This window comes from Spizellomyces punctatus (assembly GCF_000182565.1).
Source record: "Spizellomyces punctatus DAOM BR117 chromosome Unknown supercont1.13, whole genome shotgun sequence".
Classification (NCBI taxonomy): Eukaryota; Fungi; Chytridiomycota; class Chytridiomycetes; order Spizellomycetales; family Spizellomycetaceae; genus Spizellomyces; species Spizellomyces punctatus.
Window position 1 is genome coordinate 38,775 of NW_015971549.1, and position 27,865 is coordinate 66,639.

The 27,865-nt window shown below is 47.5% G+C and overlaps 12 protein-coding genes and 1 pseudogene across 13 annotated transcripts; 7 read left to right on the top strand and 6 right to left on the bottom strand.

Annotated features, from left to right (window-relative positions):
* Positions 1 to 63: 63 nt before the first annotated feature.
* On the top strand, positions 64 to 1,206 carry SPPG_06748 (uncharacterized protein). Its single transcript, XM_016754949.1, has 4 exons — positions 64 to 144; positions 320 to 543; positions 829 to 977; positions 1,049 to 1,206. The coding sequence occupies exons 1-4, from the start codon at positions 121 to 123 to the stop codon at positions 1,054 to 1,056; spliced, it is 405 nt and encodes a 134-aa protein (XP_016605787.1). The 5' UTR covers positions 64 to 120; the 3' UTR covers positions 1,057 to 1,206.
* Positions 1,207 to 1,242: 36 nt separating this feature from the next.
* SPPG_06749 (uncharacterized protein) lies at positions 1,243 to 4,713 on the top strand (the record flags this gene model as incomplete). Its single annotated transcript, XM_016754950.1, has 9 exons — positions 1,243 to 1,369; positions 1,451 to 1,522; positions 1,596 to 1,694; positions 1,760 to 1,852; positions 1,917 to 2,084; positions 2,162 to 3,228; positions 3,295 to 3,467; positions 3,527 to 3,638; positions 3,700 to 4,713. The coding sequence occupies 9 exons, from the start codon at positions 1,243 to 1,245 to the stop codon at positions 4,711 to 4,713; spliced, it is 2,925 nt and encodes a 974-aa protein (XP_016605788.1).
* A 40-nt stretch (positions 4,714 to 4,753) lies between these two features.
* SPPG_06750 (60S ribosomal protein L1-B) lies at positions 4,754 to 5,895 on the bottom strand. The gene is made up of 3 exons (XM_016754951.1): positions 5,786 to 5,895; positions 5,461 to 5,616; positions 4,754 to 5,400 (listed from the first exon to the last, which is right to left on the bottom strand). The coding sequence occupies exons 1-3, from the start codon at positions 5,791 to 5,793 to the stop codon at positions 4,908 to 4,910; spliced, it is 657 nt and encodes a 218-aa protein (XP_016605789.1). The 5' UTR covers positions 5,794 to 5,895; the 3' UTR covers positions 4,754 to 4,907.
* A 62-nt stretch (positions 5,896 to 5,957) lies between these two features.
* Positions 5,958 to 7,141, top strand: SPPG_06751 (uncharacterized protein; the record flags this gene model as incomplete). Its single annotated transcript, XM_016754952.1, has 2 exons — positions 5,958 to 6,827; positions 6,903 to 7,141. The coding sequence occupies 2 exons, from the start codon at positions 5,958 to 5,960 to the stop codon at positions 6,942 to 6,944; spliced, it is 912 nt and encodes a 303-aa protein (XP_016605790.1). The 3' UTR covers positions 6,945 to 7,141.
* On the bottom strand, positions 7,046 to 11,630 carry SPPG_06752 (uncharacterized protein). The gene is made up of 20 exons (XM_016754953.1): positions 11,262 to 11,630; positions 11,050 to 11,162; positions 10,890 to 10,982; positions 10,725 to 10,788; positions 10,531 to 10,665; positions 10,326 to 10,462; positions 10,140 to 10,265; positions 9,970 to 10,071; positions 9,777 to 9,909; positions 9,602 to 9,711; positions 9,374 to 9,529; positions 9,201 to 9,312; positions 8,786 to 9,141; positions 8,478 to 8,707; positions 8,210 to 8,420; positions 8,052 to 8,135; positions 7,804 to 7,996; positions 7,590 to 7,735; positions 7,408 to 7,527; positions 7,046 to 7,334 (listed from the first exon to the last, which is right to left on the bottom strand). The coding sequence occupies exons 1-20, from the start codon at positions 11,503 to 11,505 to the stop codon at positions 7,110 to 7,112; spliced, it is 3,090 nt and encodes a 1,029-aa protein (XP_016605791.1). The 5' UTR covers positions 11,506 to 11,630; the 3' UTR covers positions 7,046 to 7,109.
* An 88-nt stretch (positions 11,631 to 11,718) lies between these two features.
* Positions 11,719 to 12,628, top strand: SPPG_06753 (uncharacterized protein). The gene is made up of 3 exons (XM_016754954.1): positions 11,719 to 11,904; positions 11,956 to 12,250; positions 12,332 to 12,628. The coding sequence occupies exons 1-3, from the start codon at positions 11,785 to 11,787 to the stop codon at positions 12,415 to 12,417; spliced, it is 501 nt and encodes a 166-aa protein (XP_016605792.1). The 5' UTR covers positions 11,719 to 11,784; the 3' UTR covers positions 12,418 to 12,628.
* A 20-nt stretch (positions 12,629 to 12,648) lies between these two features.
* SPPG_09401 (acetate-CoA ligase) lies at positions 12,649 to 15,624 on the bottom strand (the record flags this gene model as incomplete). Its single annotated transcript, XM_016757564.1, has 12 exons — positions 15,306 to 15,624; positions 15,174 to 15,226; positions 15,018 to 15,114; positions 14,818 to 14,964; positions 14,702 to 14,757; positions 14,470 to 14,629; positions 14,318 to 14,398; positions 14,179 to 14,255; positions 13,994 to 14,116; positions 13,305 to 13,937; positions 13,034 to 13,153; positions 12,649 to 12,976 (listed from the first exon to the last, which is right to left on the bottom strand). Exons 1-12 carry the CDS (start codon positions 15,465 to 15,467, stop codon positions 12,649 to 12,651), a joined length of 2,037 nt encoding a protein of 678 aa, XP_016605793.1. The 5' UTR covers positions 15,468 to 15,624.
* Positions 15,625 to 15,754: 130 nt separating this feature from the next.
* Positions 15,755 to 19,083, bottom strand: SPPG_09402 (uncharacterized protein). The gene is made up of 9 exons (XM_016757565.1): positions 18,779 to 19,083; positions 18,623 to 18,707; positions 18,084 to 18,548; positions 17,605 to 17,907; positions 17,144 to 17,543; positions 16,980 to 17,082; positions 16,761 to 16,920; positions 16,618 to 16,694; positions 15,755 to 16,555 (listed from the first exon to the last, which is right to left on the bottom strand). The coding sequence occupies exons 1-9, from the start codon at positions 18,800 to 18,802 to the stop codon at positions 15,995 to 15,997; spliced, it is 2,178 nt and encodes a 725-aa protein (XP_016605794.1). The 5' UTR covers positions 18,803 to 19,083; the 3' UTR covers positions 15,755 to 15,994.
* A 902-nt stretch (positions 19,084 to 19,985) lies between these two features.
* Positions 19,986 to 20,060, bottom strand: SPPG_10161 (annotated as a pseudogene). The gene has a single exon. The product of its transcript is annotated as a tRNA-OTHER (tRNA).
* A 608-nt stretch (positions 20,061 to 20,668) lies between these two features.
* On the top strand, positions 20,669 to 22,854 carry SPPG_06756 (uncharacterized protein). The gene is made up of 2 exons (XM_016754955.1): positions 20,669 to 22,147; positions 22,205 to 22,854. The coding sequence occupies exons 1-2, from the start codon at positions 20,711 to 20,713 to the stop codon at positions 22,451 to 22,453; spliced, it is 1,686 nt and encodes a 561-aa protein (XP_016605795.1). The 5' UTR covers positions 20,669 to 20,710; the 3' UTR covers positions 22,454 to 22,854.
* A 23-nt stretch (positions 22,855 to 22,877) lies between these two features.
* SPPG_06757 (uncharacterized protein) lies at positions 22,878 to 25,486 on the top strand. The gene is made up of 8 exons (XM_016754956.1): positions 22,878 to 23,346; positions 23,423 to 23,493; positions 23,570 to 24,150; positions 24,220 to 24,361; positions 24,416 to 24,605; positions 24,664 to 24,763; positions 24,835 to 25,031; positions 25,092 to 25,486. Exons 1-8 carry the CDS (start codon positions 22,968 to 22,970, stop codon positions 25,142 to 25,144), a joined length of 1,713 nt encoding a protein of 570 aa, XP_016605796.1. The 5' UTR covers positions 22,878 to 22,967; the 3' UTR covers positions 25,145 to 25,486.
* Positions 25,294 to 25,684, bottom strand: SPPG_06758 (uncharacterized protein; the record flags this gene model as incomplete). The annotated part of the gene is made up of 3 exons (XM_016754957.1): positions 25,294 to 25,390; positions 25,457 to 25,551; positions 25,622 to 25,684. The coding sequence occupies 3 exons, from the start codon at positions 25,682 to 25,684 to the stop codon at positions 25,294 to 25,296; spliced, it is 255 nt and encodes an 84-aa protein (XP_016605797.1).
* On the top strand, positions 25,578 to 27,750 carry SPPG_06759 (ubiquinol--cytochrome-c reductase catalytic subunit CYT1). Its single transcript, XM_016754958.1, has 6 exons — positions 25,578 to 25,663; positions 25,747 to 26,050; positions 26,128 to 26,526; positions 26,584 to 26,767; positions 26,840 to 27,304; positions 27,365 to 27,750. The coding sequence occupies exons 3-6, from the start codon at positions 26,138 to 26,140 to the stop codon at positions 27,377 to 27,379; spliced, it is 1,053 nt and encodes a 350-aa protein (XP_016605798.1). The 5' UTR covers positions 25,578 to 25,663; positions 25,747 to 26,050; positions 26,128 to 26,137; the 3' UTR covers positions 27,380 to 27,750.
* Positions 27,751 to 27,865: the final 115 nt, after the last annotated feature.

Below are 27,865 nucleotides of genomic sequence, written 5' to 3' on the forward strand. Positions count from 1 at the left end.
GAAGTTTGGGTCAGGTATAGATCACGTGATGTATGGGAGGAAACGCCTTGGAGGAAATTCATTCTCTGCTCTTTCACTTTGCAAATAGTCGAAACGGCGTGATTGACCCATAGCCTCGACATGAAGTTCCTAAAGACTGGAAAGGTAAATATACTCGAATTGCATGTGGAATGGATGAATGGATGGATGAATGGATGGATGGAAGGAGGGGTTGGGATGGGCCGGAATGGAGCGACGATAATGAGACGACATGACAGAAAATTGCATTTTGAAATCGATAGCTGATCGGTACACGTTCTGCTCTCTCTGTTGGTGTTAGGTGGTGCTTGTTCTTCAGGGCCGGTATGCCGGAAAGAAGGCGGTGATCGTCAAGAACTTTGACGAAGGCACCAAGGAGCGCCCCTACCCCCACGCCATCGTTGCCGGCATTGAGCGCTACCCATTGAAGGTCACCAAGGGAATGGGTCAGAAGCGTGTTGCCAAGCGCTCCCGCGTGAAGCCTTTCGTCAAGGTCGTCAACTACAACCACCTCATGCCCACAAGGTACTTGCCGTCGTGTTTTCGAAAAATGTTGCGTAGACAGGATCGACGATTGGGAGGATGCATATTCTATGACTAGAATGAGCATTGCGTCGAAGCAGTGGTTGGGAGGACTGGAGGCATTCTTTTTGGCTGAAGCGTGTCCGTTTCCATATTTTGGGGACTAGTCAGGAGGATCAAGTGCGGAAATGAGGACAAGGCGCGATGGTGGAATGCGATCTAGAGACAAGGATTCACAAGAGGACGACTCGACGTGCAGTAGCCTGACCATTTTTCCGTTACCTTTAGGTACAACTTGGACATTGACCTGAAGCAAGTTGTTGGCGCTGAGAGCGTCAAGGAGCCCACCCAGCGCATTCAATCCCGCAAGGCCGTCAAGAAGCTCTTTGAGGAGCGTTACAACAGTGGCAAGAACAGGTGGTTCTTCCAAAAGCTGCGTAAGTAATTGTTTTCTAACCCCTAGCGTCATTGCACTACTAGCATGCCCCTGACGTTTTTGCGGTTATAGGTTTCTAAGTTAGAAGCAGTTGGCTGTTGGTGTGGGATAATATAATGATGAAATCGAGTGCCTTGTACATTTTTATCCAGTGTTGCATGTTTACTGTCGTCTCTAATTTGAACAATAATGATCGTTGGGGCTGACGTAATCACCTTGCGCACTCTTTGGCTCCAAGATCACTCTTCGTCCTGGAGCTCACCAAGATGGACGATTCGACTCTCAAGTCGTTGTCGATAGTACTCCCCACCACCAAAAGCGTTATAAAATTCGAGCCTGCCTTCTCTCCTACAGTGAAAAACTACACAGCTTACGTAGCATCAGATACGGAAGGTAAAGGAAATATACCGACGGACGGGCTCTGTATGCTCTCTAGCTGAGTAGTTGCTGGAAAAAGCCCATTCTTTTCTGTAGCATTGCAAGTCCGCGCAAGCGCCAACGAGCCAGATGCATTTTGCCAGATTCTCAAAGCAGATGCCGCCCAATGTGTGTATTCATTGTCGTCGCATTGACATTCGGCTGCATTTCCGATTGGTTGAACCTGACTGGTTTCCATTAGCGGTTGCCATCAAAGAAGGGACAAGTGACATAGAGATTAAAGTCGATGCACCTGACGGTTCATCCTCTCTTTATGTTATTCAAGTTTACAGACCAAGTGGTGCGCTTCTGGTGGCTTTTGCGGTTACAATAAACGCTAAGGCTATGTGTATCACATTCCTCCAGGTAGCGATGCCACGCTGAAGTACATAACTTTCTCCGCTGGTTCCCTCGTACCAGAGTTCCATCGATCAGAAACCACTTACCTTTTGCATGTCGGTAAGATGTATTTGAGTTGATGTATCATGTCGTTTGCACATAGTCAACGGCCTCCGTTCGCCAGATTCGTGCGTACGATCTGTTCTCTGCTCCGCTACGCCACTGAATCCAAAGTCAAAGGTTCAGCTCGACCCAGAGGCAAAGCTGTTCTTGGGGGACACCCCAATTTCAATTCAAGTGACATCAGCTCATGGAGACAACACTAATACATATCAAATCATCGCTAGAAAAGGTATGCTCATAACGGAAAGAACTTGTTGGCTGATGTCAGGTTATCTGGGGCTGTTTGATAAACTTTTAGCATCGCAGAAAAGCAAGGATCTCGTCCAGCATTAGCTCCAGTCGCCAGCATATCCCGGGAGTCAATATGTTCTGCATGCGGATACCTTGTATTTCGACCTCGTACATGCAACGAGGTGGATGATAAGACGTGCGCACATAGATTCTGCTTCACTTGCCTAGACCTTTTGAAGCTAGAGTTCAACGCTGGGCATCGATCGGGGGAATATCCTTGCCCATTGTGTCCTAGAACCGCTCAAAAGATCTGGAGCAGTAACCCATCAATTGATGTACCTATGGAAGCTCAATTAGCCGCAGTCCAAGTTGCATGCCTGTTTGCAGCATACGGATGTGAGCAGCAACTGGACATGATGGGTGTATATGATCACGCACAATCGTGTACATTTCATCCCGTCTCGTGCTCAGAGTGCGAAATGTCGAATTGCGTCAAGCCTGTTGAAATACTCGATGGTAAACACAAGGAGGCATGCACAACCTCATGTGTATGTGGACGCAAAATTAGGGTGGCAGATCGGCCCCGGCACAGTCAGATGTGTCCAAGTAAATTTGAACTGCCTTCAAAGACGGTAGTCACACAATCGTCTTGGGAATCCGCGTTGGTGCGGAGACAGAGATCGCCAAATGACTCGGCTGGGTGCATTAAAGCTGCTGAGGAGAACAAAAAGAATTATTTGAGAAGCTTGATCGCGGCTAAAGAAGCGGCAGCGACAGAATCTTTCGGTCAGAGCCAGCAAAGGCCTGACAATGACATTTTAGAGGAAATGGCAAATCTATATGCGACAGCTATTGCATTGCAACATGAAGCATGCCTGGGTGGAGGGGCAGATGAAAACTTGCACCTCAACTTGGGCCTGGTGCTCGAAGAGAGTTGTGCTTCCAAAGAATTATTCCCGATATCCGTTGCAACCGAAACAGGCCCGAGTGAAAATGATCTCGCTCAGGAAAGCTTCATGGCAGATGAAGTAGACGGCTTGCTTGAGCAACTCGGAATTGCTCGTTCGGCTAGTGATGCTGTTAAAATTAGAGCCATCGAATCAGAGTATCAGCGCCTCAAGGGAGAAGGGCTCTCAGACAAGGTAAGCAGCGTCGCATCCAGATGTTCTCGCATTGTATTGTTTGATCTCATTGGTTCTCATTATAAGGCCGCCGAAGTGCAGGGGCTGTATGCCTGGAAGATTAAGCAGGTCGCAGCCACAAGCGGGACTAGTGGCTGGAATCAAGGACATACGAAAATTGGTATTACTACATATTCATCCAATGTCTTGGAAAAGTTTCAGCATGCCGTAGCTATCAATCCAGAAAATCCATACGCAAAGTAAGTTTGAGTGTTTGACTCTGCAAAGCACGACCTGGACTGACATCCACATCGTCCAGTTTTCACTTGGGCCGCGCACTTTTGAAAGCGCGTCAGATACCCGAAGCCACAAAGTATCTGCGAACTGCCGTGGGACACAAACCATTGTTCAAGAATGCGCGAATGCTTTTGGTGAGTGATTCGAGTATCGCAGTTCTCAGATAACATGGGTCCTCAATCAATATCTTACTAGGGCTTAGCACTGCTCTCATCCGAATCGCCGACAGAGGACATTTTGCTCGAGGGGATAGAGTATCTTCAAGAGGCTGTACGAGAACACTCTGCCCTGCTGTGGCAAGATGTCAAGGACCGCAATCTCAAGCGTGCATCACAGATACCCTCCCAGATGCTGGTAGATTCTTTTATGGAGCTGACAAACCCTTTTCTTCCTTCGGCCTATGTGGCACTCGCCAGCGGCTACAGCATGCAAGGCCTTCCTCAGCAAGCTGCAGAAGTCTTGACGGATCTTATTTATCTCATCCCAGACACTCTCCGTCGTTTATCTCGTCGGAGTGCAACAGCCGCAAGGCTCGCGTTTATAATGTCTGAAGCACAACGAGACCTCATTAAAGTTCTCCCGCATTGCTCCGGACCAGTGCCAAAATTGAGGGCAGAGATTATCAGCGGATCGTTGCTGGATGTAGCGAGAAGATATATGTCGCTGTATGCCAATGTCGAAGGCATTGAGGGTCTCAAATGTGACACCATGGAAAGCATTGTGCAAACGCTGGTTGCCGTTCATCCGAGGAAAGCAAAATTCCTAACAGCTCTGGGGTTCGCACAATTGGATCAGTATGACAAGAATCCAATTTATGACCGAAGTCCGGCCAAGTTGGGCGAAGCGGAACAATCCTTCTTGGCCGCGATAGAGGCAGAAGGAGGGCATGACCCATCACAAGATGCCCGCCTTCCCCCAGGATTAGTGAGTAGTCAAAAGTGGTGGATAGCCTATCAACAAGAGATGACATCAATGCAATGGAAAATATCTTCCCATGACGCGAGCAAGGTAGCGCACCAGCCAGTTGCTGGCAAAGCACCAGCTGCAGGGAAAACCACACCGCTTCGCTCAAAAGATGCAAAAATTGCCAATCCCAAAGTGCCGGCTCCAGTAAGCAAGGCAAAGATTGAAACTGCTGGCGGAAATAAGAAACCTACACCGTTAGCAAAGGGAAGAGGTGTCGCTATCAGTAGTAAACCAGCCCGATAGATACTGAATATATGTCCAGTCAAAGAAATTCCAATAAGGATTGAGATCGAAGTTTGATTTTATTTAGCAGAGATTCAGCTCCCAATGACATCTTCCGGTTTCCTGGAGATGCCTTGGTGCGCTGCAGAGTGAGTATTTCTGATACCAGCGCAACCCACTAAAGCGCACATACATCCCTTCCAAATACTATATATCTAGTAGAGACGGACAGGCTTGCCCATGGAGGACTTCATGAACAGAGACTTGACGTTCTGCCAGTTCTTCTTCAAGAGAGAGACCAAGAAGTTGATGGCCAACATAGTGTTGTTGACAAGCTGGTCCTCAGTCATCTGGACGTGGCCAACGGCAACACCGAGGCAGAGCACCTTCTTCAACTGGAACTTGATGGTCGACTTGATCTCAACCACCTTGTCCTCCAAGTTGTCGTTGTGGGTCACGGGGGTGGGGAACTTACCGGCCTTGGAAAGACCGGGACCGAGCAAACGGGGGATCTGCTTGATCAAGGCTTCAGAGGCAAGGAAGGCATCGTACTTCTTGGCGAGCTTCTTGATGAGCTTCTTGTTCTTGTTGAGCTTCTTCAAGTCATCAACGGACATGAAGTCAAGACCGATGGACTTGGCCTGGTCGATGTGGTGCTGGTCAGCCAAAATGCAGAGCTTCATCTTGGGCTTGGGGACATTGGGAAGCCTATGGAGATGTCTAATAAGCTCCAATTCCAACCGAGAACAGTAGATTGCCTATACATACTTGATGGTACCAGAGAAACGCTTGTCACGCTGAGGGTCGTAGTTCTTGAGACCAATTTGGAGCTCGACGGTCTCAACGAACTTACGGGGCTTCTCCTCCGTAGCGTAGGTGAGAAGCTCACGGGTAGCCTGACGCACGGCACTGGCTTGAACCTTGCTGTAAGAGTTGCAAGTACAGAGGTCAGATCTCGGTTCATGCCATCATTTTTCGTCATGTGGTTGGCCTTCATCCGTCGTCCATTGCCTCCTCTTTTTCATTCGCTGTTCATCCACTCATCCATCCATCCATCCATCTCATACATTTCCCAATCAATCACCATACTGACCTGGACATTCTGTCGAAACTTGCTGAACCTCTGCTGTTGTTCGACCGTGAACGGATGGGAAAGATCCAAAATGCGTTGGGTCGCCCACCAAAGCAAAGCAGCAATGTCACGTGACTCACTAAACTTGTGGCAGACCGCGATCCGATCGTGATTGGATAATCACCTAATTCCGATGAAGCAGACCACCGCAAAGGCAGCGCCCAGCGCGCGAACGCCGACAGTCGCGGGAAAGCCCAAAGTCACAGAGTCGAAGAGTGGTCCTGGAGGGGGTTCAGGTCTTCGTGACAAGGCAGCATCATCTCGGCCCGCTTCCGCGGCTGGAAAGAAGAATGTGGACAAGACCGTGCCAGCGGTTGGCAAAGCACCTTCCACTGTTGCTGCCACCAAGTCCGCGGCTCGCTCGACACCCACCGCTATTTCCCGCACACCTCTAATAAAGGCTTCAAGTAACTTACCGGAAGAACCTTCGTCGAATGTATCACCGGCTTCTGTCCAGGAACCAGCAGAAGTGCAGCAAGTCGGCAATATCAATGTCCAGGAGAAAAGCTTTGAGCCTCGCATCGGTCTTGCCCGAGTACTCACTCGGCGTTTAGCTCTAACGCAGGATACAAACACCCTTTCGACATCCGGATCTGTCGATACTACCTCACTCAAGGCTGACATTGAAAACTATTACAGAGAAGCAATTGGCCTTTGCCCTCGGTACCACGATGCATACATTGAGCTTGGCGGTTTTCTCGAACAACATACTTCACTCGTCGCTGCAGCTGATCTTTACGCTACCTTCCCTTTCGAGCGAAATACGGACCCAAAGTTACCGGAAACGAGTCAGGACGACCTCTATATTGATTCAGAGATTACACGGATTTTTATGAAACTGAAGCGGTTTAGGGATCCGGTGCTCATTCGTAGTTTGATTGCGGAGGGAAGGGCAATGGGGATCGGTGTGCTTGGAAAGAATATTGAGACGTTGGACGCAGCTGGGGAAAATAAAACGTTGATGGAGGTGTACGCGGGAGTTAACCGAAAGGCATTGGATGATGTAAGTTGCACACGAGATGGAATGTTAACTATCCAAGTTGGACGCAGCTCATCATTGGCCCTTTCCCTTGATCAGCCTGAAATGGTGGCGTTCTTCAAGATAAAGTATTGGATATGAAAACTCCTGTCTTGGACATTGATTCCGATCTCACGTCACAGGGACAGGCAAACACAGGCCATCAACTCGCAAAACAAGGAATAAACAGAAAGGCCACACATCACATCATTTCCGTGATATATAATGGCACACTCTAAACCAATATTTAAACACATCAATACAACATCAATGAGCCCTGGCCAGCTCTGAAAAGTAACCCAACAACTCGTCCATTGTGAATTCCAATCGAGTGGAAGTTTCGGGATAGCAAATCATGATCAACTCCCCGTATCTTCTAAACCGCTTCGTAAATTCTTCTTGAATACCTCGCCACACCACCTGCAAAAGACCTTCCTCGTCCGTGTAATGTTTTTCAACCCGTTTGTAGAGGGACTCGAGACCTTTTTTGATCTAACATTTTTTTGTCCGCTATTTATCAGATTTTGCTAATAGATGAGCCCTCGCGAAATCTGGTGATCCTTACCTCTTTGCCGGGGTATTTTCGAACCACTTCCTTGAGTGCAGACTTATTGAATTGCATGTGATAATTCACCTCTTCCGGTGTATTTGTCTTCAACAGCCCTTCAATGCCTTCAAAAAAGTCCTAAAATGCATCCGGAGCGTCAATCACAAATTTCACAGACACTCGTCGGTAGCCATTATTACCCATAGTTTTCCCAGTGGCTTTCTTATGACCACTTTACAATAGGCGTCCAAGTGAACGTCGTACGTTGCTTTTGCTTGCTTCACGTACGGGTCCAGACTGGGTACTTTTCGTGCTCGGACTTCCGAATAGAAGTGATGCATGTTTTCTATCCGATACCGTGAATTACTCGTCTTGAAATAGTTATGCAATGCAAAACGGGAAGAAGGCTCTTACCGACGTGAAGGATGTGAATGTTCAAATGTTCCTTGTCGTCGGCAGCAGCTTTTGTGTCGTTGGCGACCTGCTGGGCCATGGCGTCAAGCGTTTCGAGCATAGTCTTGACGATGCGTGCATATGCCTGGTTGACTGTTCGTCGTGCGGGACCAGTAGACCCTCCTAGGCATTTCTCAACACGGTCAACGAATTTCTAATAAAAAGAGTCAGACATTACGTCGACAAGCATTATGCATAAGGCCACTTACCGGAAACGTTCTGATAAAAGATAAGATACCGCTTCGTTTCTTTGACGTTACTTTTGTTTCATCAATACTCTTTATTTGATCCTCCTAAAAAATGCAATTTCATCCGAACAGTCAGTATACAGGAACGGTCAACATCGCTTTAAAGACGACCAACGGACCAAAAACCTCTCAAACATTGAAACAAGCTTCTTGTTGATTTCTTCCAGCAAGAGTAGATTATACGTGTGACACGTATCTTTGTATTCCTCAGTGTATTCTTCCACTCGAACCATCATCCCAACTGCAAATGTCTGATCCCCTTTCAATCCCGCATCGAGAATAAGCAGGATCTCCTCCCGGACATCGTCAAATATGCCTTGAACGAGTTCTCTGTACGGACGAGGTTAGAATCCCCACATCTATCTCCTGCTAATTATTGGCACGTACTGTATTCGCTTGGAGAGCTTTAGATCTTTGATGGGTTCACGAGGCCTACTCAGGAGCTCCTGCCAGTTTTGAATCACTTCGTCGGATGCCTCAGAAGCGGGTGACACGAGGTCGGCAGATGACCCCGTCGTATCCAATCTTGCTCCTTTATGTAAACTGAATAGATCCGTGATAAAGTTTTGCTCTCGAACGATCACGGGTAGTAAGAGTGACAGGGTATGGCCTAGGGCCTACAAAAATAGAAAATCTCACATCAAATCGTGCCCAATCACTTAATATTTGCGTGAATCTCTGTCCAGCAAACAAACCTCATCAGGAGCCATTCGTTCATCGGCCCCAACTTCTAGACTGATGAGACTATTCATGATACCAGATGCCCGACCCATCGACTCGGACCCGCCTCGTCGGTGACTCCTGATACTCGCCGCATCATCGCTGTCTTCCTCTTTAAGCGAATCGGTATACGAATCGCTGTCTCGCGACTTTTTTTGGCGATGGCCACCGCCTTTGTAACTATCCAGTTTTTGCTTCATACTGGCAGCCGGCCCAGGTCGATCAGATGTCGGACTGTTTGCAAATAGGAGATTATTTTGCGACCCTTTGATCGCGGACTTTAGGGCGTTACTGGCAGCAGACGAGACCGATACAGTCGGCACAGAGAACGCTGAATGTAGATGAAGTGAGTTGGGAATCCAACGTCCGGGCACACAGGAGAAATCATACCATAATCTTGGCCTTCTGCTTCCAGTTTCCGCTGCATGTGGTGAAGCTTGAATTGTTCAATAAACTCGTGAATGTCTCGAATGTACACACGACCCATTTCTTGCACGTATGCCTAGGACAACCATGTTTGCATGGACCAAGAATATAGCTGCATAAATATGAAGGCGGTTTACCATCTGCAAATTGAAGTGCTTCCGGGTGTCAACATCTTTAAGCCATTTCAAGAGTCTGCAAAAGCGGTACAGTCGCTCTTCGATTGCCTCATGTCCATAGAGTTTCAGACTCCCTTTCTTGGAGGTTCGGCCCTTATCCTGCAGATATGCCTCAGCCTAAAAATGAAAAACAGAGAAAACCGGTGAGAATCGCATCACTTTAAAGTTTGACGACATGTTCATATCTACCTGCGACTGAAAATACGCAATCAAATGATCATGAAGCCTCGTAGCAAACTGATTCCCGTAACCGTTCAAAAGCGCAATCTGTTCTTTGACAGCTTGCAAATTGTTCACGTCTGTGAGAAGTGTCGAGATGAGCCTCTTGCCGTATTTTATTCACGCTGTCGGCAAGGTTGCATACCCTCCTCAAACTTGCTTTGTGTCACATCCATCAGCTTGCGGGTCGCCTCTTCGCATTGGGCGATTCCTTCATTGTCATCCAAAGGCTCCGTGCGCAGAATCTCTACGATATATGCCGGGATGCGAAGACTTCCCTATATGGGGCAATTCAGCACAGGACCAGCTCCTTCCAAGATGACATTTAGGATACATACCAGTACGGCCTCAACTTCAGCTAAAAGCAGTTTCTGGTTGTGTGAAGCAATCTGCATTCCCTTATGTCGGACCTCAATCTGATGCACATCTTGTCCCATGCTCTGAAAAAATGAGTCAAATATTGTCCTACTGCATCATTCCTTTTGCAATCACTGCCATTGTTGCTTACGTCCAGCAGATGGGTATATCGGGATATCCACTCATCAATCTGATCCAGCTCCCATATAGCATGATCCAGTTGGCTGACGACTTTGTTTGCCTGTTCTTCGCTTGAGATGATGGCATGTACGTTGGCCTAGGTGCGTGAGCGTTGTCAGAAGCACGTACCAAATGATGCAATTCACAGTCGACATACCGCCTCTAGAGCGTGGAGCTCAGAAATTAATCTGGCTTCCAAGGCAGCTGCATCGCCACTTGCTTCCCAATTGAAGTCGTTAAGGACTTCGTCCATATCGAGGGAAGGAGCCTCAGGCTCGATGGGTATGGGGTCCACTTCATAAAGCGTAGTGTGAGATGGACATAATGGAGTGACTTTAACCCCTTTGAATTCATTGACTCACGTTCTTCAATGACTTCTTCCTCCTCTTCCTCCTCTTCCAACACGACCCCACGAGGCCTCTGCGCCATCGTAGCAAAAGTCGCCGTAAACTCTTTTTCTGTCGCACTCAAATACGTGGCATTCAAGTGCATCTGGGCTAGACGTTTTGTTAAGCTACAATATGCAACAACTTTATCACATACTGAGCACACACACCTTTCAAGGACTCTTCATCGACATTAATAAATTTTGGCGGCCGTTTGAGGTATTTTCTACATAACTGGTATGGATCGGCATCGACTGGCATGCTTTAAATGACGGGCCATAGGATTTCGCGCATCCTTTTTTTTTTTTGGTACAAAGTGTCCCTTTTTTTCGTACCTTGACTAACGTAAAGAGGAATTCCAACTTTTTGTGCATGTCATCCAAGTACCATTTATACGTTTTGCCGAGGTTGACAATCACTTGAGTGTCCTAATAAAATAGATACGTCGGATGAATACATGTATCTTTTAGATCCGCGCAGACAAGAAACTCTCACTTCAGCCGACTCGATGGATTTGATATCGTCCAAACTCCACGTTTTCCCAATAGAGAAATTACCACCTTTTCCTTGCTTGACTTTATGTATACGGATCTTCATATTCTTCTTGACTGAACAAAGCCCAACATCAATACTCGTTTTTCTTGACAGCGTATTCGTTCCATCCGATAAAAACAAAACACTGTTCCTTCTCTTCACTGAAAACGTACCCGTCACACAAATAAAGCGCACCTTCCTCCCTTTTGTCGCTTTACCCTTTCCTTCCTCCGCTTTGGCCTCCTCCGACACCTTGACATTCAACAAGAGTCGTTCATTGAATTTATCCCCAAATGCTCCACCACCATCTCCAGTCGTTGACCGTGTATCCCGTGTCGGGCTCGATGTCGCATCGTCACCGAAACCAATAAAGAGTTGGTTGGATAGTTGTCGGCGGATGGTTTCGAGGTCGGCCATGGTTTAAAAGGCATAGAATAAGAGATGCTTCGATTGTGTATGCTTGTTCGATATGGAAATTGTCGTTTTGTCAACGCACAGAAAATGCAAGAGTTTTGTATAATGAATGTCGCACTTTAGTGTTCCATGCTCTGAAAGCCCGTCAAGAACGCGACGCTTAGCATACAAGCCTTCATCATTTGCTCACGTCACCCACGTACCCTTCCATGTAGATCTCACCTCCACCTCCCAGCATCACCCTCCAATCAACAAAATACAGCACATACACACACACAGAATATGACCAGCACAACCCCCTCACACCCCATTCAACCGCCCTTTGATATCCAACTCCGCCGACTTGTGGATGCCCACATCCTACACGAAAACACCGCCCAAGCAGCACAAAAATGCCTCGAGGTTTGAACAACATCATTCCCTCCTCCCATAACCCATCTTACCCCATAAAAGACACTCCAAAAAATAGCAACCAACATTCTAAACAACCGAACAAACACCAAATACTTTTCCCTAAAAGATAGTAACCAGCATCTCCAAAATACAATCCTAAAACAAAAGGGCGGACAAGATGCGCTTGTATTAATGGGGTTCCGGAAACGGGTCAAGGAGTTTGAAGCACAATGGGTTTTTGAGGATGGGTTGGAAAAGTTGGCGGTGGCTGTGGATGTTTTCAAAGAGTATGGTGAGAAAGTGAGGGAACGGTGTGAGAGGGAGATGAGAAAGAGGGATATGGCGGCTTTGGAACGTGAGTTTTTAAAAGTCTTCTTTTTGAATGGTTTTTTTTTAAAAAACATATGAGTTAACAAAGCGTTTTTTTTTTGTGTAGAGAAAATGAGACGAGAGAAGGTTCTGATGGATATCGAAGAAGATCGACAGGAACGTAAGCGACGTGCTTCGCTGAAAGGTCATTAGGCTTGTGAGCGCAACAGATGCGTATGTTATCCACAATGAGCTTGCACAAGAAATGCATAGCCAGGAACTCGTTCAATATCTTGTTTAAAGGTCTATTGCATATCAATATACCATTAGGCAATAGATCCAACCAGTAGCAAAAAAAACCACATTTACACCCATCGCATACATGTCCAAACATATCCATACAATATCACAAACTCATCAACAAACCCAATTCCATATTCACGGTTACTGACTCGTCGCAACCCTCTTGACAAGCGCCGCAACAACCCCTGGATCCGCCAACGTTGTCAAATCCCCCAACTTTAGCCTCAACACATCCTCATTGAGTACATCCTCTTCACCTACATCCCCCGCAGCAACTTTTCTTAAAATTCGTCGCATGATCTTGCCAGAGCGGGTTTTGGGGAGGTCGGGGGTCACCACAATGCGTTTGGGTGTGGCAAAGGGGCCAATATGCGACCGGACTTGGGAGGTAAGAGCCGCAAGGAGGGTTTGATCGGTAGCTTGTGGGGCCGTATGCGTTTTCAACGTACAAAAGCACACAATCGCTTGACTATTGTAAAAAGATGAATACGTGGTACGAAATAGAATCATAGGAGACATTGTTTACCCTGTCAGTTCATCAGGAATGCCAACAACAGCAGCTTCTGCGCATGCCGCGTGTTGCACCAAGGCCGACTCGATTTCCGCGGTACTCATTCGGTGACCAGAGACATTGATCACATCTAGCCTTGAATGATTAGGAAGACGCAAACATCAACACTATCAACCACATAAAAAACTCACCACTACAAAAAAAAGACGCAAAAAGAGACACACACAACAAATTCGTCCGTCAACAACTTGACACTGTACATAATATAGCAAATCCGGAAACTTACTCAACGCGTCCTCTAATCCAATAGTACCCATCCTTATCTCTCGTCACTCCATCCCCAGTAAAATAATAGCCGATATAAGGTTTCAAATACGTGTCCATGTACCGTTCATGGTTATCATAAATACTCCTCGCAATTGAAGGGAACGAGCTCCGCACAGCCAAGACACCCGTAACACCCGTTCCAACCAACTCTTTTCCCGTTTGGGGATCCAATACCGCGACATCCACGCCAAAAAACGGGAGAGTTGCTGAGCCAGGTTTGCTGGGTGTTGCACCAGGAAGAGGGGTAATAATGATGGAGCCCGTCTCGGTTTGCCAGTATGTATCCACAATGGCGCATCGTTCTCGGCCAACGACTTTGTAGTACCACATCCAGGCTTCGGGGTTGATGGGTTCGCCAACGGATCCTAGGACGCGGAGGGTATCGAGGTTGTAGGGTTGGAGATGTTCGTCGCCAAGACGTCGGAGTGCGCGAATCGCGGTGGGAGCAGTGTAAAACGAGGTGACCTTGTGCTTGTCTACGAGTTCCCAGTACCGTCCGGCATTTGGGTACGTGGGAATACTCTCAAACAGAATGGTCGTGACTCCATTGGCCAAGGGTCCATATACAATGTACGAATGGCCTGTAATCCAGCTGGATAGTGGTGTCAATCCTTGCAATTCCGTGAGTTTGTGTACAGAAGGACTTACCCCACATCCGCCATGCATCCGTGCACGTCGTCTTCATGAAGGTCGAAAATGTACTTTGTAGTGGCAGTGACTCCCAAAAGGTATCCAGCAGTCGTGTGCAATACACCCTTGGGTTTCCCCGTACTACATCCACATCCAATATCAGCAAAGGCCGTCATAGAGCCATCGAGACTGCCCACCCTCACCTTCCACTCGTATACAGCATAAACAAAGGGTCCTCGCTATTCATCGGCTCACAAGGACAATAAGGCCGTTGGTTCATCTATCGTAAAATCCTTAAGTCCAACGGTTTTACAAGCTTGGAAACCAAACCAACCATCTCACCGTTTCATCATGCCACCACACATCTCGCGGGGGATGGAATGGAACCGCCGCATCCCCAGTCCGCTGGAACACAATGACAGTCTACACGCAAAGGTTAAACACCCACCATCAAAATCCCAAGCCTCTTACAAAAAACCCGTCAAAAAACGCACATGAACTGACGGACACTCTGCAAGCGCCTCATCCGCAATCTTTTTCAACTGAATCGTCTTGCCTCCTCGTTTACCTTGATCCGCCGTGATCAAGATCTTGCACTTGGCATCCAGCATCCGATCACGTAGCGCATCTGCACTGAATCCGGCAAAGACGACACTAGAAATCCAAGTTGGATTTGTGTCAATTATCAACCATCACGCCCTGTCAGCCAGCATGGCTTTTTCTTACCTGTGAACAGCACCAATCCTTGCACAAGCCAACATGGCATACACAGCCTCGGGGACCTGCACACATTTTATTCAGTCAACGTCCAGGGTAACGAATTATTTCCATTCAGAACCCACCATCGGCATATAAATCGCCACAGTATCCCCTTTCCGCACACCATACTTTTTCAAAACATTGGCCAATCGCGATACCTCGGCAAGAACGGTACCATACGATATCGACACATGCTGATTTGGTTCATCCGCTTCCCAAATAATGGCAATCTACATCACACATTAGCACAACAGATCCATTATTACTGTTCTTTTCTATTTACCTTGTCGGGATTCGCCAACGCGTGTCGGTCGACGCAATTATAACAGGCATTCACCTGCCCATCCAAAAACCACGATACATTCCCCTCCTTGAACGACCTGAAATCAACATTCAGCAAAGACATTACAAACCTTCCAATACCATGATGATAGCATACCCAAAAGTGACTTTTCCAAATGGTTTAAACCATGTCAAAAGATCTTGAGCCATCTAGAAATACATCACTACACGATTTCCATGACAAGACACATGCACAACCACCATGTCTCTATAGTGTGTATATATATACCTTTCCGAAAAACGTGGCAGGATCCGCTATACTCTGCTCATACATTTTCTTGTACTCGTCCATTGAGGAAATATGCGGCGTTGGTCTTCCCTGTCGTGGAGGCCGGGGTGGGAAGACGGGGGCCTCCACTTCAGGTGCATTGGTAAGGAGGTCGGTGGTCATGCTTTATTCAGTGAGGGATGAATGATGCTCACTGTTCTTGGGGCACTTGGTCGATGCAAAAACGCTTAAAAGGCAGTTTCCCCTTCCCCTTCGGCTGTTCCGCTCAACTTGAATGTGTCACCCTCGTGAGATGATGGTCCCGTGACCTTAATGTAAATAATAAACTCTCCAAACTCAGCCATCAGCGTGTCGCTGAGCTAAAAGTGTTAAAATCGCCGTGTGTTTGCTTGATGGTCTGAATTTTGGGAGATTTGGGCAAGTTGGAATTCAACGGCTGCATACAGAAAGGAAACGAACGACAAAACTTGTCTTTTCAACATAAAAGAACAGTCAAAACAATAAATAAATACCAACGACCGCAATTTAAACCACTCAGCAACTCGCCAAATACAAACACATCCACGAGTGTTTCGCCCCATTTTCGTATTATTTTACGAAAAACAGAAAAACCCCGACTACAAAACGAACACACTCCGCAATTGCAAATGCACGCTGTCACCCAACATCTCATAATCACGTTCCCCACACTATTCGAACCCAAAGCCGCTTGTCGCTGAATAAAACATGGATGCAGCAGTTCCATGACTTGCTGATACGCTTGCTCCCCCAGGACTCAGCAGTTGCCCATGTTGCGAATGCACTTGTTGCTGTACAGGTTGGGGTGGAGCATTCGAACGGGACGGGGATTTCGGACTGATGGGCTCTGCGGGTGGGGTTTTGGTCAGGCTTGCTCGGCGGGTGTTGTGGGTGACTCCTCTAGCGGCTGTGGGAACGAGTGCGGCGGCAGCGAGACCCAACCCTTTTGCGACATTGATCGTCGTTGGCGGCGTTGTCGAAAAGTGGGTGGGTGGAGACGGTGGAACAGGTGAGTCAGAGGAGGTCGACGACGGAGGAGGGGGAGGTTGGTAGTGAGGCCGGTCAGGTAGTCTTGAGAGTTGAGGGGAAGGTGATGGGGTCGGTTTGGTATCAGTAGTTGGCGTCGGGGCTGCGTTGGTTGTGGTGGTCGTGCTGGATGCAGCCTCCTTTTTACGCTTGGCGGATTCCTTGAGTTTGTCCCATCTTTCCTTATACTTTTGCATAGCTGTCGACTACAACGCCGACATTAGAGACACCAGATTGATATTCTAGCATGCCAACAGCCAGTACACACCTGCTTCTCACTGTCCTCTCTCACCCTCTTCAACTCTTCTTCCAACTCTGCTACACGGTGTGCCAGGGCGGTCGAATCTTGCCAGAAATAAAATAAATAAGCCTTTGATGCGCAACAGTTTTCACAGTTTGGTGGTTGTTTACCATCATGTCCCACCCCAGTCCCTCGGCCAAAACCATGTCCATGCAACAAACTCCCAAAGCGCGACTGCGTTTGGCTGTGCATAAAGCGCTTGGCTTGTTTCTGAACATCTTGCCGGAACTGAATGATGCTGCTCCTGAGAAGATTATTCTCTTCAGCAGCCTACATGAAAGAATGAGTGTGAGTGGTATATTCGTCTGCATAATCACTCGAAAACGTACGCGTTCCAGCACAGCGAGTTTACGAGTGAGTAGGTCAATGGTGTGTTTGAGCTGCTCATTCTCCATCAAGAGCTCTTCCTGCGTCTTGTTTTTCATGGGCCCCCTAGTATCGTCCACCGTGTTAGCTCGTGCTCCAGCACCCACACACACACGCAAGTCCTTACCTATCGAATCTCACACCCCCATATTCTCTTGACATGACCGATCCGCTTGTAGAACCAAGAATAGGGCTAGCCACCCTGCCAACTCCACTCCCACCGCCACGACCATAATCGTTCATGCTATGAACGCTGCTCATTCTGTTACCCGCTGCTCCAAAGTAATTGGACTCAATAGAGGCCGATACAGGATGCATATTGTTGTCTGCCTCTGTCACTACAACACCCCCGTGGTAAAAAACGGGGCGGCCGTACTGCGTACTCATCCCCCCAGACGCGGACGCAGATGTATGCGAGGAAAATGAGCGTGAAGTGGCCATACCTTCCCCCGTCGGAGGGACGACAAAGTATGAGTTGAGCATGGTTGTACTGCGGAGGGTATCAGCCAGGTCACGATTTTGCGGGTCTGTTGGATGAGAAAGATGAGTAGAAGCTCCACAATACTTTGCACATCCCACGGACTGCACCTCTTGACGCGTCAGGATACCCAGCCAAAGAACTGACTGCAGGCTGCTCTTGCCCTTGAACGTTTCCCAGAGGGGCGGTAGCGAAAGCTACAGGTCCCGTCAGGGAAATCTTGTCAACGAGGTTCTCGACTGCTTCCCAAAACTTGTTGAAAGGATCTTCAGGATCATCCCCGGCTTTTTCACCGACGACAGAGTACGATTGGGCGACCGAATCCATAGCGTCAGGTGAATAGTGTTCTGACTCATCCAAGGACGTTACGGGCATGGTTGCTGGTCCTTGTGAGCTGGTGGCGTGGGTAATGACTAGGATGGAGAGGACAGAATCAGTTCGTGTTTGAGCCATGCATAACCGTGCAAATGAAATGTGGGCAAGAGATTCATTCAGCACATTAGTCATTTCCGGAAGACCATTCCGTGCCGGCACACAAGGCATTCGGTACACTTTCCATTTCAACACACCACAGGCCCGGTTAACTCACCATTTCCACCGCCACCATACACCCCATTGGTCGCTCGATGAGAATGCATCATCATACCACTGTCCGACTGCGACTGGCCCAAGAAATAGTGGCGCGATCCGTATTCCATTGTTTCCGGGAATCCCGATGAGGGAGACTCGTTAGACGGTGTGCGCTGGCTAGCATAGGATCCAGGGCGACTAAATTGAGGGTGAGGATGGGGTGACCATGTTGGCTGCGCGTTAGGGGGAGGCAAGGAAGTGGGGCGCTGCCTTGTTGTTTTTGTTGTTGTGCGGGAGGTGACAGGGTGCTGTTGCTGTTGTTGTTGTTGATGATGAGGGGCTGTACGAGGAGAAGCAGATGGGGATCGCGTTTGCAGACGACGTTGGAGTTCCTTTCCTTGTCTCGTGTGATTTGCATAGAGGAGTTTAAGAGTCTTTATTGCTTCTGGATCTGCCGTGTAGCTAACAGCCGAGAGAAATTGTTCTGGGTTTTTAAGTGTGAGAGAAGGCATTTTGTCTTGTGAGCGCGTGCTACACATGTATACTTGGACAGCATACCTGCAGCACGAAAGTGAGCTTCGACGGCGTTTGCATACTGTCCTCTTTCCGCAAAGTCCTCAGCAGCACTGGCAAAGGCATTAGCCTTGGAGCAAACCATAATGAGTGTCCGTGTGCTGGCCGAGTGTCATTGTGTATTAAATTGCGTGAACAGACCTTGTTTACGGGCCCATCGTCCATGAGAAAACACCTCAAGTGCGTGTGTGCCCGTTGCAGTTGGAAAAAGGACAATGAGCACTTGCAACAGTCGTTATAGTAGGAGAAGCAGCAGAAAGGTACGGCGGCGTCTTTTGAACCAGGGTGTGTAAAAACGAAACGCAAATACAAAAAGCGACCAGCAAGCCAATGAGGAGAGAGCGATGCGATAAAAGACAAGGTGAAAAACACCAAGCAAGTAATAAATAAAGACAACGACAGGAGGAAACAAGGACAACGAAGGAGAAGAACCAGGAGCAAACACAGGGCAATTCCCAACACGTCAGCAGAACACACACACCACCAACAAGCCCGTATTTCACGTGACATGGTCAGTGATCGACATTCTCGCTTTATACAAGAAGTGCTGCCAGGACGAAAAAGAAGGTAAAAGTGGAAAGAACAAGAGTGAGATAGAAAGTGAATACATATGTTAATAAGTGATCATGAAAGAATGCCATTGGGGAGGATGCGAGGGCGACAAAAACAAGAACTTCTTACAACAGCAATCCGATGGCCATACCAAGAGGAAGCACCCTATCTAACCAACAACACTGCTATTTGGGTGTGCATTTGATAAGTCATAAAGAAGCCTCACTTACGGAGGATCTAACAATATGCGCCAGACAAGAGTAAATAGTGATGGAGTGTGCACATTGTATGTGGGCCATGCAATGTGACTGTCCGCCCGAGGTTTGAGCTTTGAGTGACTGTCTTGTAAGCGGGACTGAAAAAAAGTCGTCTGAAGCAAAGGATGATCGAGGATCCCAGGACTCGAACCTGGCAATCTCATCATTCTAACTTGCCGACAAGGACATTCCATTCCACTCGGCCATGGAACGACCTTAGCAGGCATATTGATTCTCTAATTCAGCTCCTTGGAGAGAACAGGCAAAAGAGAGAGAGTGTGTGTGAGAGGAGACCGATCGAGAAGCCTAGGATTCGCTCTCCTGATGCACACATACAAGCGATTCACCCATTATGCCACGACCCATACGACATCGATAGATTATAATGAATTATATGACCGATCCTAATAAGTGCCAAAAAGAAGCTGTAACGATTTGCAAGTAATCAAATTGGCACTTTCTCCTTGCTTTTAGGAAAAGCATTTCACACACCCATACGCATGGGCATCTTGCAAAAAGTTCTGTTTGTTCGCTATCATCGGGCTTACCAGGATTTTGAACCCGGTATTCTCCTGATCCATCACCAGGCGCCTTAACCATTAGACCATAACCCGCAATTGTTTTCAACCTGCTGTTGACAAAACTTGTGAGTGACCTCAGAATTCAGAGCATGACGGCTGAGTATGACGATTTGAATACTATGCTGGTAGTTGCCATAGAGCATGTAAAAAGTCTGACATATTGAGTACAGATTTGATATAATGCCTATGAAAGGGTACGGGGATAAGAAACTTGAAAATATCGATAGTGTGGCGACTCACAAGAGTATAGGCCACATGTAAATGTCCATAAGTAGTAATAGTAATATCTGTCCTGTTGGTACTCGTAAAAAGAGAGAGTCAATACAATGTATAATTAGAGTGAGAGAGTGAGGGAGAGAGATGCTGCAAGTCTTTAGTTATTATTATTCTTATTAACAAAAGAGTTGCTCTCTCTCTCTCTCTCTCTCCACTCTCTCTCTCACAGAGACAAAGACTTACAAAATAAATCCCTGCCTCGCTCATTCTCATTACGTAATAAATTCCATAATAATAAATCAATTTCATAGCCACCCTTATATCTACAACTATTGCCGTTTTTCTCCTCTTTTTTTATTTCTCACATGAAATATTTTATTTTTTTTTTCTTTTTGCATTTTTGACTTTCCCACGCACTCTCTCACTTGGTTTTTTTTTGGTTTTTTCATTTTATTCACTCTTTGGTCATGGCTCTTCCTGGTTTGTCGTCGTCGTCGTCGTCTTTGTCTTCGTCATCACCACCATCTTCTTGCAAGGTGGATGATAGGGCACAACGCCATGAACGCAACACCCAACTAGACATTGCATCATCCTCCCCAAAGAGAGCTAGGCTTCATTTAGACATCAAGAGACTAGATTCTTACATGCCTTCTTCTTCTCCTCGTTCTTCCTCGTCTTCGCCTTCTCCCCACGTCTCCCTCTCTCCCACTGCCATGGACTTGCCGCCGCCATCATCATCATCACAAGAGCAACAGTCGATGACAGCTGCTGCAACACCAACGATAGCAGCAGCAGCAACTCCAAGCAGCGCTGGTGGGAATAATGGTGGCGCTCCGCTCTATCCCCACCGGATGCTGCCTCCCGTCCTCTTTCATCCTTCTCAACCGCCCCTCCTCCCACAACCACCATCTCAACAACAACAACAACAACAGCAAACATCACACTCGCAACCGCCAGAACAACACCAACAACAAGAGTATCATGGGAGTAACTTGTCGGACATGTACCATCATCACCATCCCTCACCACACCATTCCCACAACTCCCCGTATCACACGTCAGAGCCCACAAGCGCTCATGGAGGATCGCCGCATCTACCCTTTCCCCCGCCCCTGCCTTACAATACACTGCCCACCCCACATCAGTCCCCTGGATCTGGTTATTATCCCTCCTTTCATGGGACCTCGGCGCACGGTCCGCCGCCGCCGCAAGCGCAACCGCCGCGCCTAAACTATCTGTTGCAAAATCCGTCCTTTCGCCCATCCTTTCAGCAACCACCTTCACCACAGCCACCACAACATCAGCAACAAGAACAGCACCATCACCACGCACATCGCCAACACCATCATCAGCCAAGTTACCACTCTTACAGCAACAACCACAATAATGCCATCTCTTCGCAGCCGCAGAGTCCTGCCGGTTCAGAATCGTCTCTAGCCAGTCCAGGTCCAGGAAGTGCACTGGTTGGGCACGGTCCGCGATTCCCTCCCACTCCTCCTACACAATCCCCGCTGTCGGTCCAATCACCCTCCGTTCCGCTCTTGTCTCCAGGCTTGTACGCTCATCCGTCGGGTGGCTATGTGCACATTCACGGTCCACCACAACAACCGACCGCTGAACAACAACAACAGTCGTCCACGATGGAACATGCCCCGCACATGCAATCCATGCATCACCATCATCATCATCAGCAGCATCATCATCATCAAGACTGGCGACCACCGTCACCCAATAGGATACATCCAGAAGAGCGAACTCATTCGCCCATGATGATCTCTGAGCAGGATGGACGCATGCCACCACCGCCTCCCCAACACAACTACGTGCAGCCGTATACTGACGCTATATCCGACATGGACAAGCAGCAAAGGATGTTTAAATGTCCTACACCATACTGCTCAAAGGTAAGCAAAAGCAGAGTTGTGCAAGACATGTACGCAAACTGACTATATTGTTTAAAGATTTACAAGAATGCAAACGGACTGAAATACCATCTTGAGCGGGGATCTTGCGAAATGGAATGGGCATCTGGGGACGAGTACGCCGATTTGTCCATGCTCAACATTAAGGTGGCCCATCGACCGTACTGGTGTCGCGTAGCCGGGTGCGGCAAAAAGTACAAGAATCTGAATGGCCTAAAGTACCATGCAAAGGCCGCTCACCCAGAGTTGGATTTTGGAAAAGAGGTCAAGGGGCATTTGCGATGGTAGTGTTTGGACGCGGTCATCTATTAGAGTGTGGCTTCGATGGACTCGGCGAGGGGAGCGGAACCGCCCTCGTCCGACGTGACCCGACCGCGAGCCGACACTGTTCAAGTGTTGTGTTTTTGGTTACCCTGGCAGAGACATGCAAAAAGTGCACAAGGGCGGAGACGGCTGTATGCGCCAGGTGGTTAATTTTGACAGACCTTTAAATTGCTAGATATCTCACGTTTTATTAGCTTTTACCCCCACTTTTAGTTTTTTCTAGAAAGAGCTAGTTTATGCTCGATATACTTTAGACTTTAATAGTTGATAAACAGTGTAGTGTTTTATGGTTTTTTTTTTGCGATTAGGTAGAGTTTTAAGCCAAGAAAAATAATAGTATCTGTTTTATAGTCTTTGACATGGCATAATGCTTGATGTGGAACGCGATCTTTTGCGTCCGCCTCTCCGGACAAGCTGCCAGAATCACCATTTTACATTCCCAGTTGCCATTAGCCTTGCATCTGCACAAATAAAGAACATGGTCCAAGAAAACTCTACTGATCCCATAGATATGGGACAAGAAAAGACGAGCGAAGCCATGCAAGTCGGACCACTCGTCTCACCAACCAAACACATTTCCAAGAAAACATTTACCGACGCCAATGTCCAAACCGACCCTGTCCGCATCATTAGTCCCGGCGAACCCGGCTACACCACGACTGTCCCCGTCAAACCACCCACCTCCTCCATCCTCAAACCCATCCAACAAGCCCGACCGAAACCCGAATGGACGGACGATGACAGTGAGGACTTGATTGTGGATGTTGAAGGCGAGGACAGTGATGCGAGTACGAGGAAGAAAAAGAAGGTAAAGGGCAAGGCCAAGACGGTTAAAAAGGCAAAAGGCAAGGGGACAGGTACTGTTTCTTTGCTGTTCTTCAATTGTTTTGTTTGAGTTTTGTAAATGTTGATTGTTTTGATTGTATGTCGTAGGTGAGGAAGACGAGGAAACCGCTAAAAAACGCAAGCCAACGACAACCAGCAAAAAACCTGTAAAAGCCAAGGTACATTCATCTAATCCCATTATTGCAAATGTGTATATATATGTATATCGTGACCAACGTCCTCGCAACACACTAGTCCAAACTCCCACCTATCGACCCGACAGAACTCCTTGACCTCTCAACCACCTACCCCGATACCTACTGGACCCACCTCCCAACCACAACCTCCATGATCGACACCGTCAACGAAACAACACCCCTGACACTCGTCAAACAAGCCGACATGCGCGACGCAGGGCACATTACGGGTATGGTCCTCTCACCCGACGGCAGCATGCTCGCAACATTCTGCACAATGGGTCTCGCAAAAATATGGGATCTTGAAACCTACCGCGTCATTCAAACCCTCCAAGACACGTCTGAACCCAATATTGATGAATTCTATGTGGGACGGTTCACACCTACCATGACCCGCCTCGTCGTAGGTGGGAAACTCAAGGACCCCAAGAAATGGAGTGATGAGGATGAGGATAATCATATTTTGCCGTGTCCTCTTAAAGTGTTTGATTTGATTTCTGGGAATGTGGTTGAGAGGCTTGAGGGGCATGAAGAGGAGATTTTGTGTTGTAAAAGTGTCGAGTTTCGGGGGGAGAGGTATTATGTTACTACCAGTCAGGATGGGTATATTATTAAATGGAAAGTAGACCAAGATTGGAGGTACGTTTTGCTTTTATTGGTTGTTGGATGATGCCGTTTTGTCTCATGGTGCTTTTCTTTTTTTTCTAGTCGGTTACAAGAGTATAAACGCATGGAAGATGGCAAGACGTGCATGGCGTTCAACGTCTCGTTTCTACCCAACACTGGAAACAAGTACTTTGTCGCAGCATGCGATGGCGGGATATGTCTCTTTGATTTTGAAAACGCAGTGGTAAGCCGGGAACCCACAATGTCAAAAAGCAAGATCAAACTGACTCGCATTTAGAAACTCCAAACATTTGAAAATCTTTATACGTGCTATTGCGATTGTACCAAAGTCGTGGAATGCCTAGAGTACCCTGAACCCCCTCGGACATGGCAAACGGTCTTGGAAGATGGGGAGCCGATGTTTACTTATCTCTTAAGTCGGGGTGTTGAAGAAGTGGATACTGTGGATGGAGGGGATGTGCCGATTAGTATGTTTGCAAAGATGTTTAAATCGTCCTTTATGGAATGCTAATATGTTTTTGGTAGATACGGAGCCGAACACGGTGCGATTGCATAAACTTGTTTATCCCACGCGACGGGGCGGAGTGTTTTCGTTGGAGGAGGTCAAGAGGTTTCAGCATGAAGAGTATGTCAGGATTGCATTTTTCTTTGTGGATACATGTGTATCTGTGTATTGATGATTTGGGATTTTCAAAGGTACCGCTCCAACTCTTGGTTAACAAAAATCTCGTCCAACGGCCGATACGTTCTTGCTCCCACATATGATGGAGCCGTTGTCGTGTTTTCATTGGCGAGTGGGCAAGTGACGGCTGTCTTGCGGGATCATGAGGGGGTGGAAGTGAGAGATTGTGTCTGGGGATGGAGGTGGGGACAGGTGTTTACATGTGGTGATGGTGAGTTTTCTTGATTTTGATTTTTGTAACCTTGGGTTTGCTCAGTTTTTATGTCTTTAGATGGGACGGTCAAGGTGTATGTGCAGGACAGGGATACGATGGACGAGTCATGATGGGTGGACGGGATGATTGGGTACGAGGCCAAGTGTCAACGCCAAACTAGGGGCGCGTCATTTCATTCGCTATCCAACCCGGCTTGGTTCTCAAGCACTTATCCAGTGTTCCAAAACAAAACTCTTTAATGCGCACCTTTAATAACATTTTATTGTTGTTGAGCAGCCCATTGCTCGGGTGTAAATGTTTTTTGTGAAAAGGCGTGGATTTGTGATATTTCGTCCTTTAGTGCTTCGTTGACCATCCTGATCCCAACATTATGAATAAACTCACAAAAACAAACCGTTCGTAGTAAGATTGCGGATATTTACCTGTGTCGACTCAAGAGAGGTTTCCCGGCAAAGAGTTTAGAAACGATCACGACTTCAAAACTTTGGCCGCATCCGTTCGAGGTATCTGTCACTTCCTAACATGTTTTGTGTGTTGAATATTTATGGTGCAGATGAGAGGTTCATTTTTGTGGGGGTGGAACGTACCACATGCTCTGCTTCGAGTTTGGATTTTATTTGAGCTTCGAGGTGGGATTGGGCTACTGGCATGTTTGCAAATGTTGGAAATGCCAAAACGTTGAGTTGCTTATGCGACCTTACTATGTTGCCAGGCAAAGGAAATTATCGGCAAGTCACGTGTATATTCTTTGTTGCTGGGCGTTTTGCAAGTCGGATTTTGCGGGACTAGTTCTGCGTTTTAGAAAGCGGTTGTGCTAGTCGGTGGAAGACGCGCAGAAAGCCCACCCGTAACGCACTCATCCTTTTTACGACGGACGGACCTCGTTTTTGCACGTCCTTGCTTGTTTTCGTTGCATTTGTGGGTACTGTGAGTTGTTTCGTTTTGGTTTGCGGTCCTCCCTTCCTACCCGCGTTTTTCGATACGTTTATCATTCGATAGAGATACCTTGTTTATAGGTATGTTTTGGTAGCATCTGCATTGAAGAAACGGGTTGTACAAAAGACAGTTGATTAACCTTTACGTTGTTTTGTAGTGGAGCCACGATGCTTTCCAAGGTAGCATACACGACCACCGCCCGCGCTTTCCGCGCATCATCCACCTTCCGCCCCGTCCGTTTTGCATCGACACAAGCGGGTCCGTTTGGCGCTAACCGCAAGGCCGCCATGATGTGGTTCACCAAAGCGGCTGCCGCGTCGGCCATTGTCGGGTACGGAATCTCCAACTATGTTTTAACCGATGACCGCATGGCACCTGTCTACAAGGCTGTTTCGGAGGCTTCCACCGAGTTGAAAAAGAAGGCAAAGGAGTTTGGGATTGAGTTGGAGATTCCCTTTACGGTTGCGCATGCATTTTCGACTGCCGACCATGGGTTGCATCCACCTCATTACCCGTGGGACCATTACAGCCCATGGAAGAGTTATGACCATGCTTCGTGAGTAGAGTGTGTGATTTTTTTTTTTTGTGTGCTGTTTATTGATGGATTGGGTAGCATTCGCCGTGGTTTCCAGGTGTACAAGGAGGTTTGCTCTGCTTGCCACTCTATGGATTACATCTACTACCGTAACTTGGTGGGTGTAAGTCACACGGAGGCTGAGGCCAAGGCGCTTGCTGCCGAGTACGAGTACGAGGATGGTCCCGATGACTCTGGTCAGATGTTTATGCGTCCTGGAAAGGTATGTGTGTGTGTGGTGTGTTTGTGTTTTGTTTGAAAACTGGGGTTTTGACATTTGCAAACTATCTGGTAGCTTACGGACGCGATGCCCAAACCATATCCTAATGAGGAGGCTGCGCGTGCTGCCAACGGAGGAGCCTACCCCCCGGACTTGAGTTGCATTGTTCGTGCAAGGCACGGTGAAGAAGATTACATTTTCGCCCTTCTTCTCGGGTACTGCGATCCCCCGGCCGGTGTCAACATTCGTGAGGGTCTTCACTACAACCCCTACTTTCCTGGAGGAGCGATTGCCATGGCCCGGTCCATTTTCGATGAAGTGGTAGATTACGAGGATGGCACGCCCAACAATGCCTCCCAGCTTGCCAAGGACGTGACGACGTTCCTTTCTTGGGCTTCCTACCCTGAGCACGATGAGCGCAAAAAGATGGGATTGAAGACGTTGGCGATTAGTGCAATGTTGCTTGGATTGTCTGTGTGGTGGAAGAGGTTCAAGTGGAGCTATGTCAAATCCAAGAAGATTGTGTACAGGCCCGGAAAGGTAAGAAGTGTTTGTCTGGAAACTCCCGCATATTGATGTTAATGTTGCCTTGTCTTGTAGTTTGACGAAGTTTAATTTTTCTTTTTTTTGCAAAATGTCATCATAAAAATATCCATTTTCAAAATAAATGTGAGGGATAGGCGGTAGCCCCCGCATTTTTTGCAGATGGGTTGGGAACTTGGCTTTTTTTTTAATTTCATATGTGTGTGTGTGTGTTGTGTGTAGACATGTATGATGCTTGTGTGTGTTGGGGGGGTGAATGGGGGCACTCGGTTTCTTTTCATTCTTGTGTGTGCAAAAAACAGTGTGCCCTTTCTAAGAATCCTGGTGCCAAATCCCTCATATATAGATAATTTGTTTGGAAAGATGCAGCAGCGCATGGCCAAGTGTTGTGCTTAATGAATGAACAGTGTGCATTGTTTTGAAAAGGAAATCATTGCTGCGGGCTATGCGTTGGTTTTGATGATTTGTGGTAAATGCGAGTGTTATGTGCGAGGTGATTTTGTAGTACGTCCATGGCAAAAATCACTTGTGTGATATCGCTCTGTGCGCAGTGATTCT